Raw genomic sequence first — 12,144 nt, 5'->3', positions numbered from 1 at the left:
CTGATAAATCTACAGTCCAGCTTTTGTCGTATTACACATCAAGTTTTCGAATTACATATCCGACCACCTCTTATGTTATTTAAAAGTTCTAAAAAATAGATTTTACGCCAAAAATTGATGGGCCAGATCGACACTATAGATGTGATATAATAATGGAAGCTGTATTAAAACTTAAAAAAATATCGGTTTTTCTTCATTTACTTTTAACAGAATTTTGTAATCCACAATTTGAAAGGATTGACTACAATTACCGGAGTATTGCTAAGTTATACATTTCCTAGATTAAAAAAAACAATATTAAATCCTTTTCTATATATTTTTAAAACTAAATTTAATTATATATTTCAAAATACTTAACTTGAGATTATAATCTTTGATATATTTAGCAGAATTATAGAATCCATGTCGCAAGTCTTTTTTTAAATGTCACATTAATAAAGGTTTAAAAATAATGTTTTTTTTTTATCAAAAAAAATTATAAATTTTGAAAAATAGCATCTTGGTTAAGTAGATGTAGCAATTTTTAATGCTTAATATTTTTTGTCTTTTTCTATCTTATTTATAATCATGAGAGTCGGTAAATTTGGATATAACCCCATAGCCCTAGTATTTAGTTCCCGTTTAGAGAAAAATAAAGGTAAAAACCTCCGCATGTTATTATTTATTGAATTTAAGAATAAATTTTCCCACTACACTCAAGCTACAAAAAGAACATATTACTATTAATTACAAAATATATTGACATACTCTATATCTAACATTCAACGCCTTCACTTTCCAGGTATCACAGCAGTATTCAGTAATTAAACTCTTCGGGTGGTGATAAGATATATATAGGTTTAATCTATGTTTCTAACAGACAAGTCGTAAAAATCGTTTTTGATAGGCTATTTTTTAATATTTCCATAAAAAATTCTAAAAAAGTTTTAATAATACTCATTTTTTTTTAAAAATTCATCAAATATTTAACGACATCTGTGCACAATTAAATTATTTATTGCTTAAAACATATATTTTATTTCTCAAACTGCAATGCGGGAAAACCCTCGCGAACGCATCGAGGAAATTTTGAGGATGGACGAGGGGAGATTGATAGAGATATGTAGTAAAAAAAATTTATTCGAGTAAATATTTATACCTTAATTACCAATATTTTTTATTATAGTTTTCAATATTATCGTAGACTTTACAGGAAGACGATTGCATTTTATCGCGCTAAGTTGAAGTATAAGAATTAGGTAGCGTTTTCAGTCATATCACAATAAATAAGAGAATTATGCATCAGTCTTCGACGAAGCTTTCGCAGCCACGATTTGCGATACAATATTAGTCATTTCTGAAAACTAATCTATAAAAACCTTCGGATTGTCGATTCGTGAAAAAGTCTAACGCAAACGTACATTTTTTACATACGGCGACTTCCGGAATCGTTTCGCGATTCGCCCGGCTAGCGTGTCGTCAGTCAGATTAAGGAATAATTCGAGTGGAATGTTTCATAAGATCGATCGACATATGTAAACTTTTTATTTACATAAAAACGGACAGCGATATATATATATATATATTATAAGTTCGATACGATATAAAAAAATGTATATAAAATATTCGTATTTAAAAACGAGCAGCTATAAAGGTAAAAATTTATAAAATATACAATAATTTTGAGCATCTAAATGTACGATTTTTTCACGCATGAACATTTATATAAAAATATAAAAATCGAACGATTTCGGTCGTCATATATGTATTTGTTAAATCTATCACTATACGATAGATATGGTCATTTTTAATACGATCTGTAAAAAACGATTGTCACGAAAAATGGCACATTTAAAACGATCGGAATGCACCTTGACGCGGCAGTCCAGAGCGTTATTTTGTCGCCAAAAAAAATTTAACACAAGACGGAACAGTAATTTTTCATGGATACGAAAATATTCACATTTTACGTCTAAGGCGTCGCAAGCGGCGCAGCAAAACGGAAGCCGAAGTTTGCACGAGTCGGCGACGTTTTTGCAAAAATACTTATTCCGACAAGACCAACGGCGCAGGTAAAAAATCATGAAATATTGAAAAGATATAAATGTCGATACATAAATATATTACCGTTTTGTCAATAATACGAAAATAAAAAAATACCGAGGTTAACGAGGATCGTATAGTTTTCGTAAATCTGATAAAAAATTTAAATATATAATACACGCGAAGCGAAATTAGTTGGAGGTATAGTACGAACCATGTTTAATTTTCGACTTTAATCGAGACGTACGTCGCGAACGTACGAAACCTTAAACCGGTGCAAAAATACTGTACAAAATATATATTCGCGTATTCGTCGATCAGACGTCTTAAAATTTACGAAGAGCGCTTTCGATCGTCCGTCGCGAGCTTCGGTCCCGTCTTCCGTCCTGCGCGGTATTGCACATATTTTTAAAAATTACGATGTTCGACGAGAACGGTCCGCCGTCGCGCCGCGCGGACGTCTAAGGCGCGCGTTGCAAAAATTTGTTACACAAAATATTGAATTTTCTATACGTACATATAATTTAATTACACATATAACTGTACAATATATTCATAATAAAATATGAGCGTATATATTCTTCCGCGCGTACATATTTATATAAAAATTATATTCCTTTCGAAGGCACTGCTCGCGACGATGCGACGTCGCGGCGGAACGTCGCAAAGATACGTTCGTAAAAATCTACGGGACGAGACGAGTCCGTCGGTTTAAAAGTCTATCAGTCTAATCGCCGAACGGGGAGAGACGCAGTGGAGGCCGCGCCGTCAATGCTTGGACAGGTTCAGCGGGAGATCTGAAACAGACGAGACGGTCAGGCGTCTGGAGGGAGGGAGCGCGCGAAAGTCGCACGTACCCGAAGAGGAGTCCTCTCGAGGAGCGCGGTCCGCCAGCAGCGGGCCGGCGAGGGCGCTCCACGGGCCGGGGGGCAGCACGGGGTACGGCAGCAGGAACGGATGGTGCGCCCTGGGGCCGTAAGGCTGATGATAGCCGGCGCCGTAGTAGGCCGGGGAAGGCGCGTACGGCGCCGGCTGGTACCACGGGTAGGCCGCGGCGGGGTCCTCGGGACCCCGGTACACGTCCCGGTAGTAGTATTTGTCCGGCGGACGCGAGATGACCGGTTCCGGTCCGGCGGCGCGCGGCCTCCGCTCCGAGCTCTCCGGGCTGGAGCCGAGGTCGGGCGAGTCGTAGGTCGGAGCGGACCCGCGGCCGTCCGGCTTGCTCAGGAGCGAATGTATGCTGTAGCTGCTGACCGGCTTGGAGACGACGGGCGATCTGCTGGGAGGGGTAGCGTCGAACGGCGAGGACGCCGGCGAAGAAGTTTTGCTGGAGGCGCCGTCGGAATGCGCGCGCGACGGGCCCGGCTTGGGCGTGGAGACCGTCCCGCGCGACCTGCATCGCTTGGTCGAGTCCTCCTGCTCTTCCCTTTCGAACTCCATCAGGATTCTTTTTCTAGGCGAGACCATGGCTCGATCTCGCTTGCAGTCGACGACGGCGGTCTTGGCGTTGACGGCGGCCGGCCGGACCGACGGGCGGTCGGCGAGAGCCCGGACGACGTCGGCCAAGTCCCGTCGCGCCCTCCTCCTCCTGGACTTTTTGCGCATCCGTCCACAGCTCTCGTCGCGGTGCCGGCTCGCGCCGTTGGTGAGCCGGCTCGCCGTCCCGTTAGTAGTCTCGACGGGGGCGACGTCGAACGGCCTGCGGCGCTTCCGCCTGGCCGCCGGCGCCGTCAACAGCGCGGCGGAGAGCCCCGCGGGCCGCAGATAGCAGCCGGCGAGCTCTCTGGAGACCCCTCTCCGCGGGGCGGACTGCTTCCACCGGTGGTCCCTCTGCCAGGGAGACGACTGCACGGAGCTGTTATCGTCAGACACTGAAACGAGAAGAGCGAGGTTTGAGTAGGGAAAAGTAGAAGAGAGGAGGGTGGCGATCCGCGAAAGCCGCTCACCGCTGAGCGAGGCCGCTCGCTCGCGCCGCTGCGTCGGCCTCGGGGGCGCCGCCGTCGCTGTCGGGGGCCCCGCGGGCGGCGTCCAGTGGCTCTTCCTCGGCACCGACACCCACGCCGTCCGATCGCCGCTGCGGGCGGTCGCCAGCTCCAGCACGACCTTTCCATCTGAGGGGCAGAAGAGAAGAGATGAAATGAGACGAGGCACGAGGGGAGACTCGTTCGACGACGACGCTCACCTTGGTAGAACTTGAGACGGCCGCCGGGACGCGGGGGCGGAGGCGCGTCGGGGGCGCCGGAGCCGTTGACGCCCGGCGCGGACTCCGGCTCTCTCGGACTCGGGCTGCGGCTCATAGTGGCGCATGGCCGCTGGGGGCGGCGGGCGCGGCGCGCATGCTGCGCGGCGCCGGCCGGCCGAGGGCGAGGGGCGCTGGGGGCGCTCAGCCGCTGCCGAGCGCCTGACGCCCCCGTACATAGGCCGTCTCCTTCGCCGTCGCGCGTCGCCGCCCGAGATGCCCGAGACGCTCCGCCGACCTTCTCGCCGCTCCTGCGCTCCTCCGCTCTCCGCTCTCCCTCCGCCCCTCCGCTCCTCCGCTCCTCCGCACCTCCGCTTTCCCGCGACGTCGGGAAACTTGACGCGCGCCGCTTTTTCCGAACGGCGACCGCGAGCCGTTCCCCCGACTTTTTTACGATGGCCGACGACGTCGATTCGGCTCGATTTTTTAACTTTTTCTTTTTTCAAAATATCACTATATCTTTTCGCTCTCGCTCTCGCTCTCGCTCACCGACTCGACGGCAGTCTGACGAAAATCAGGGCCGAACTTTATTTTCGAAATAATCCGTTCGATATTACCCCGCCAGCATTGGGGCAAAACGTTCGAATATTCAAATTTCATTCTTACCTCTGACTTTTTAACATAAAGCCGATCCAAAAACACATTATGTTCAAGCACGTACATATATATACCTCTGCAAATATATTTCGAGTGTACCCCGAATATTTCAAAACCAAAAATTCGACATAAACAAAAAAACGAAAATCAAAAAATACGCAGAGAAAAGGTGATAATAATTAAATAAGTCTTACATTAGTGATTGCTAGAGACACGAATTTTCTCTCTATTTTTTAATTATTATTTCAATACATTTTAAGATGGATTCCATAAATTATGCCATAGGTCAGCGGAATTGTGACAGTGTGAAGCAACTATGAGTCTGGCAGGAAAGGGGTAAAAATATACGTAATATCTATGACATCATTTATAGAAGCCGCATACCACATACGTATATAGTAGGTATTATCGTTACATAGGAAATATCGTTATAGTTTTTTAAAACGTTCCCATAGTATTACCTATCGCAGCAAGTAAGCGAGGTGTTGTATCACGTATCCAGAAAGTAGCTACAAATGCCACCAGCAATCATTGTATTTTTCATAGGCAAACACTGGTGACTAAAATAATTTCCACAAATTTAAAAAATGTTATGTATGAACCCGTGAAAGTGATAAACTATGTAAAATCAAGACCACTTCAATCCAAATTATTTAAAATTTTGTGCGATGAAATGGGTAGTGGACACAAAGCGCTTTTATTACATACTGAAGTGAGATGGCTATCCAGAGGAAAAGCACTATTAAGACTTTATGAGAAAAACATTTCGAAACAAACGACCACCGTTGATATTTTTTTAATACAGAACAAAAGGCGGAAGTGATCTAGGAGACAAAATGACTCATGAATATGAATAAACACGGTTTTTTTTAATAAGTACGAGCCCGTACGCAAAAATATTCACGAGTTTTTTTGTCTTGTAGATCAACTCCGCCTTTTGTTCTGTTATAAAAATTAGTCACCGGTGGTCGCTTGTTTTTGCTGCCTTCACTTTCCGTATTAAAAACTTTTGAACTGAGCAACAAAACCGTGTGAATTTTTTTGAAACACATGTTATCGGGAAAACTAAACATACTAGTATACAGTTTTTCCTTCCATTTACATTATACGAATCGGATGTGTTTTCATTACACTCCAATAAATCGGACATATTTGATATGAACTATAAATAGCGAAAAATTGTTATTAATGTTTTCATAAGAAATAATAATTTTAAATGTAAATGTGAAAAATACTAACTTCGTAATTGCAATAATCTTCGTCTGATTCCGATTCCAATATTTCAATCACGTCTTCGTTATCCGAGAAAAATTAACACTTTCAAATTCGAGATCCGATTAATCGGAATTTTTATATCTTTCGGCCATAACTTTAAATATTATTTAAGCTAAAGGTAATTTATATTAAAATTATTCAACGAAGTAAAAATATTAAATATGCTTGTCAAGTCGAAAAATAATTAAGAAGTGCAGGAATATTCTGCGCTTCGACGTAAATTTCTCGAAGATAGGAAAACAGATACTGCCTCACGATTGACGCCGTCTGACGTGTGCGTCAGATCGAGTCAGAACGTAAGGCACTTTGCCCTAGCTCTCTCGCTCTGTCACACGCACTTATGCATTTTGCTCGCACACCTACAAGCGAATCCGTGCGACAAAACGGGAATAAACACACCCACTCTCTTGCAAAATTTTCTGACAAAGTGGTATAGCATGGGCACGTGAAAGTTAAACAAACTTTTGTAAATTATCTTTTTTTAGCTCTCTCAGGAATTTGTCCTTCTCATTAAAGAAATCCGAGATAACTTTTGAACAAATATTTCCATGATGACATTTTTTAGCTTATCTTCTACGAAGACGTACGTGTAATATTTCTACTCGTAATAAAATTACGCGTGTATCGTATTTTGTTTGCCACAGAGCTGTTTGGCAAATTCGTGAAGTAATAAAATGCCCGAATCACTAGGCATTTAGATTTTTTTAAATTTATTAGTATTATATTGTGGAAGCCTAGATTTGTTACGGCCAAAACTGGTCGGCACCTTAGTAGCACTGGCATGACGGTTATTTTCTAGACTGGCAATTTTCAGGGCGTTCGAACGCATCGTCTCACGTCCGCTTTATATAACCCTGTAAACAACACCATTAATATTCAATAAAACATTACTGCAGCGGCTCAATCTGTGTCTAATTGCCACCCGTCACCATCACCGTCACCTAAAGTATGTTATATGTTTGTAGATGTATGTTTTATTTTAAGTAATTTAGGTTTACTTTATATATATATATATGATTTTTTAACATTATTATTTGAAATAAGAAGAAATTTAAAAAATATTTTTTTTGAGAACGTTTGAGAAGCCGTGCGTGCTTGTCATCGTATCTGAGTAGGAAATACGTTTGTGTACGTACATAAGTAATGACAAAAAGATACAGCGAGTTCTCCTTCTACGCTCTATTAAAAATATTTCGATCCCTTGACAGTTAAATACTTTGGCGACGGGAGGTGATGGGTGGCAATTAGCCGCTGCAGTAGTGTTTTTTTTTTATTGAATATTAAAGAGTTACATGGTAGAATATACAATGGCGTCCGAACCCACCAGCGTCGACCAGAGAGAGTCCGTTAAGTTTTGGCCATAACAAAATCTAAATAAATATATGTAAATAAATATGAATTGGCCCCTACAATACTATTATATGTTGGAATTATTTTTCTAAAAAACGAGGAGATATTGATAATATATAATCAATATATTATCAATATCTCCTCGATAATATATAATCAAATGGCTCTCCCATTTCGAGTAATTGCCACCCCCGGTGACCGCTCGTATAGCTCGTCCCTTAGGCCGGCCCTGAGTATGTTTACCAACTTGTGGAGCTGAATGTAAAAACGAAGTTATAAAAATGATAGAATTTTTCAAAGAATGTGTAAATGAATGAATAAATAAAGTCATAATAGTACGTAAAAATTGTCGCTACATCGAGTCGACTTCCGGCCGCACGCTTTCGCAGTCGTCCACTACGTCAACATGGCGCGCGAGTCGGAGTCGTGCCCGCTATCCGCGGTCGAATTCGAATCCAGCGAAGAGTTGCCGGTGGCGACGAGCTTCGAAGACATGGGGTTGAGGCCTGAGCTGCTGCGCGGGGTGTACGCGTACGGCTTCGAGCGGCCATCCGCCGTACAGCGGCGGTTCGTGGCGGCCGCCGCGTCCGGTCGCGACGTCGTGGCTCAGGCGCAATCGGGCACGGGCAAGTCGGCGGCGCTGGCTCTAGCCGCGCTGCAGTCGGCGTCGACGGCGGACGACTGCAGCGCGTGCCCGCGCGCCCTGGTGCTGGCCCCTTCGCGCGAGCTAGCCGTACAGCTGCAGCGCGTCGTCCTCGCGCTCGGAGACCAGCTCCGCGTGCGATGCCACGCTTGCGTCGGAGGCACGGCCCTCGTCGAAGACGCCAGAAAGCTCGACTTCGGCCAGCATATCGTCACGGGTACTCCGGGCAGAGTATTCGGTTCGTAGGAATTGTTTCTATCCCAAATTCGTTTATTATTAATTATAAAACTTTTAGTCTGGTCCAAATTATTCATATTAAATATAATTTATTTTTTAGACATGATCAGGAGACGCGTTCTACGCACGCAGTTTATCAAGATGCTGGTTCTGGACGAGGCCGACGAGATGCTCAACAAAGGATTCAAAGAGCAGATCTACAACATATACAGATATCTCCCGCCGGCCACTCAAGTCATATTAGTCTCGGCCACTCTGCCTCACGAGATCTTAGAGATGACGTCCAAGTTTATGACCGATCCTATCAGAATATTAGTTAAACGGTATGTCATTTTTAATAAATATATAATAGATTCAATTTCTACATTTAATTGGCGACCTTTACAGCGACGAGCTGACTCTGGAAGGTTTGAAACAATTCTTCGTGGCCGTGGAACGCGAAGAGTGGAAGTTCGATACGCTGTGCGATCTCTACGACACCCTGACCATAACCCAAGCCGTAATATTCTGCTGCACAAAACGCAAAGTGGATTGGCTCACTCAAAAGATGCGAGAGGCAAACTTCACGGTCGCCGCCATGCACGGCGACATGCCTCAGAAAGAAAGGGACTCCATCATGAAAGAGTTTCGCAGCGGAGTGAGGTAAATTTTCTATATTATTAATTGCTTTCATATAATATACATATCCGTTTTCTATATAGCCGTGTTTTGATAACGACCGATCTGTGGGCCAGGGGAATAGACGTTCAGCAAGTCTCCCTCGTCATCAACTACGACCTGCCCAACAATCGAGAGTTGTACATTCACAGAATCGGCAGATCTGGCAGGTTCGGTAGGAAAGGCGTTGCCATCAATTTTGTCAAATCTGGCGATATCAGGATACTGAGAGACATAGAACAGTATTATTCGACGCAGATCGACGAGATGCCGATGAATGTGGCTGATTTAGTTTAGATGTATGACTTAACGTTCCAGAATTTTATATACTTTTATACTTAAATATATAACGTATGGTTTAAATCTTTGTTTTATTTTTATCTTTAACCACCGTTGGTCGCACGTAAACAATTTATCTTTTTATTACATTTGTTATATTTCGATGTTTATTGAATAAAATTAAATATAAATAATTACAACTCAAGTTTTGAGAAATCATAAAATATTTTTCTTATCGGTGTGAGTTTATCCCTTTTTTTTCAGCTTTAGCGATGGTATCATCAAATCGCCATGTTCATGGAACACACACATCACATCATTTTCCAAAAATCTACATAGATTATAGATATAAGTGAAATAGTTTTAAAATGGTTTGATAATTATTAAAGAAAGAGGAAGCAAAAAGTTTAAATAAATCATGCTTAATCAAAAGAGAAAATACTTCACAGTATACCACAGGGGTGCAACTTTGGACCATTGTTGTTTATAATACATATTAATAATATAGAAAAATGTAAAATACATCTATGTATATGCAGACAACACTTTAATTTATTGCATAGGTGATAATATTAAAAAAGTTGTAGATGACTTTAATAATGAATTAAGTATAATAAAAGATGCTTAAAAAATAATGTACCTAAACTATTGTAAATGTATGTTTATTCATTATAAAGATATGTTAAATCATAATATAAAACATTTAGGAGTAATTGTAGATAAAAAATTACATTTTAAGGAGCATTGTAATTACACAATCAAAAATAATAGTAGAAAAATAGGTATATTATCTAGGATGAAAAATATGTTAAGAATAAATACAAAAAAAATAATCTACAATAGTATTTTATTGCCCCACTTCAATTATTGTGCAACAATATTATACATGCTTAGTGAATTAGTTAAAACGATGTTGCAGAAATAAGAGTAGTCTTAAATAAAAATAGATTCATTAGATGTAGAACTATGATTGATAGATTGTAATGTTTGGATATTCAAGAAATATTGAAGATGAATGTTTTAATATTTATATATAAGTTAGAAAATAATATGTTACTAAAGAATTTTAATAAGAAATAAAGACGTACATAGATTTAATACTAGACATAGAGGTAATTTAAGGATAGAGAGGTTTAATAAAACGAGTATGGCCAGTGGAATATTGTACTGAGGTGTGAATTTGTATAATAATATTCTTATAAAAATGTAGCCAGTTTTCTCAACAGAATAATATAAAAATAATATAAACACCTTCGTGTAATCTATGTAAATAAAAGGCAACGTTTTTATGTCTATGTACTCCAAACTCAAAAACTACTGGACCGATTTCGCTGAAAATTTCACAGTTTGTTTTTAAATGCTTGCCGCTGTTTTATGACACATCGGCGCAGTGTATTTTTCTTTGTAACCTATAAATTAAGTTTTAGATGTTCGCCGCCGAACTATAATTTTGACATCTCATCATGACGTCACATTACCGCTGTTGATTTTTCTTTGTTTAAATATATCTTAATTTAGTATTAAATATTCGCATCCTGTCACATACAACTCATAAATTATATTTTTGATGCTCGCCGCAATTCTAATTATTATTTAAATGTATCTCATATTCTGTTATAATGACATCTACACTTCCGTCATAATGTAGGGCAAACCCGTGTAAAATATGTATAAATACGGTGTAATAAATTGAGCAAAATACAGAACCATGTAGCCAGTCGGGCGAAGCTGAGCTCTGATTTTGAAAGTATATTTCATGAAATAATGCATTTTTCAATTGTTAAATATTAATTGTGGTAATTGATTTTAGGCTGTTTTGTTGTCATTGTTGCATAAAAATGCAATCAAAACGACAACACATTGGTCGCACAAATATCAATTGCATTGGATTGAACAATGCAAGATATACGTGGAAGCTAACAGGCTGCCAGGGCCGGTCCTAGGTTATTTGGCGCCCCAGGCAAACACTAAATTTGCAGCTCCCCACCTATTAATACTTTAATAACTCAAAAATATAATTGAAATTAAAGTAATCTAATATTATATTTGACACGATACTCTTTTTTGCGATTGTTGGTATTTAAGAATTTGTAGTTTTTTTGTCGCGATTTTTTACGCGTGAAATAATCTAAAGAGCAGTGTGTATCAAAAAACTGATCTCCTCGGTGAAACTCACAATGAGAAATGGCAAGTGCCAAGTGAGAGCACAAAATGATCTATCAAAGCCTTTGCGAACACTCAACAGCCTACGACAGGGCGATGCTCTAGCGTGCTGAATCACATGGCTGATTTTATTCCTGAAATGATAGCGAAGAAATACCTACAAATAAAAAAAACAAATACGAAAGAAGATTCTAAAAATGTCTGAGATAAAATAATTAGTGATATTAGTGACATATTCAGCTTTAAAATATTAAAATAATTTTTTACAGTAAAACCTAAAAAAATCAATTTTAATAGACGTATTCTTAGAGAACACATAAAAAATATTAAAAGAAATTATACAAAGACAAGTTGATATCCAAATTAAATGTTATGTATGAAAATTAAACTTTTTGTTATATACCTAACATCAACGCCTCATCTCGATGTCATTGCGTTATCGACCATCTTTTTTTATATTAATTATTTAAATTATATTTTATGATTAATCATTGTAAGCTCTTAAACTTAAAAAATAACATTTTACACGTATTCGATAGTGAGCCTTGTGTATTTTGTTTATTTATGTACATAGTAACCATTTTCTAAGATCATGCGTCTCCAAGGAAATTCAAAATAATTAAATTCTTTTTTCTGATTGGTCGGAACAAAAGAGAACTACGGTTATGCAATAATAGGCTTT

The 12,144-nt window shown here is 40.1% G+C and overlaps 2 protein-coding genes across 2 annotated transcripts; one reads left to right on the top strand and one right to left on the bottom strand.

Moving 5' to 3' along the window:
• Positions 1-1,103: 1,103 nt before the first annotated feature.
• H (transcriptional corepressor hairless) lies at positions 1,104-4,658 on the bottom strand. Its single transcript, XM_088194126.1, has 4 exons — positions 4,205-4,658; positions 3,969-4,133; positions 2,880-3,893; positions 1,104-2,819 (listed from the first exon to the last, which is right to left on the bottom strand). Exons 1-4 carry the CDS (start codon positions 4,317-4,319, stop codon positions 2,791-2,793), a joined length of 1,323 nt encoding a protein of 440 aa, XP_088050252.1. The 5' UTR covers positions 4,320-4,658; the 3' UTR covers positions 1,104-2,790.
• Positions 4,659-7,822: 3,164 nt separating this feature from the next.
• LOC148231030 (eukaryotic initiation factor 4A-III-like) lies at positions 7,823-9,383 on the top strand. Its single transcript, XM_088193890.1, has 4 exons — positions 7,823-8,364; positions 8,464-8,686; positions 8,751-9,005; positions 9,065-9,383. Exons 1-4 carry the CDS (start codon positions 7,890-7,892, stop codon positions 9,315-9,317), a joined length of 1,206 nt encoding a protein of 401 aa, XP_088050016.1. The 5' UTR covers positions 7,823-7,889; the 3' UTR covers positions 9,318-9,383.
• Positions 9,384-12,144: the final 2,761 nt, after the last annotated feature.

Source organism: Plectrocnemia conspersa, unplaced genomic scaffold (assembly GCF_051122295.1).
Source record: "Plectrocnemia conspersa isolate PC_06_02 unplaced genomic scaffold, ASM5112229v1 ptg000010l, whole genome shotgun sequence".
Lineage (NCBI taxonomy): Eukaryota > Metazoa > Arthropoda > Insecta > Trichoptera > Polycentropodidae > Plectrocnemia > Plectrocnemia conspersa.
This window is presented reverse-complemented; position numbering and strand designations above follow the sequence as displayed.

What these genes read in the sequence shown, in the direction of transcription:
- H (XM_088194126.1), bottom strand. Translation starts at nt 4,319, where the DNA reads ATGAGCCGCAGCCCGAGTCCGAGAGAGCCGGAGTCCGCGCCGGGCGTC. An exon ending in GCGAGCGGCCTCGCTCAGCG is followed by an intron (nt 3,894 to 3,968) that starts GTGAGCGGCTTT and finishes TTCTCGTTTCAG; the next exon opens with TGTCTGACGATAACAGCTCC. An exon ending in TCGAGAGGACTCCTCTTCGG is followed by an intron (nt 2,820 to 2,879) that starts GTACGTGCGACT and finishes CGTCTGTTTCAG; the next exon opens with ATCTCCCGCTGAACCTGTCC.
- LOC148231030 (XM_088193890.1), top strand. Translation starts at nt 7,890, where the DNA reads ATGGCGCGCGAGTCGGAGTCGTGCCCGCTATCCGCGGTCGAATTCGAA. An exon ending in TACTCCGGGCAGAGTATTCG is followed by an intron (nt 8,365 to 8,463) that starts GTTCGTAGGAAT and finishes TTTATTTTTTAG; the next exon opens with ACATGATCAGGAGACGCGTT. An exon ending in GAGTTTCGCAGCGGAGTGAG is followed by an intron (nt 9,006 to 9,064) that starts GTAAATTTTCTA and finishes TTTTCTATATAG; the next exon opens with CCGTGTTTTGATAACGACCG.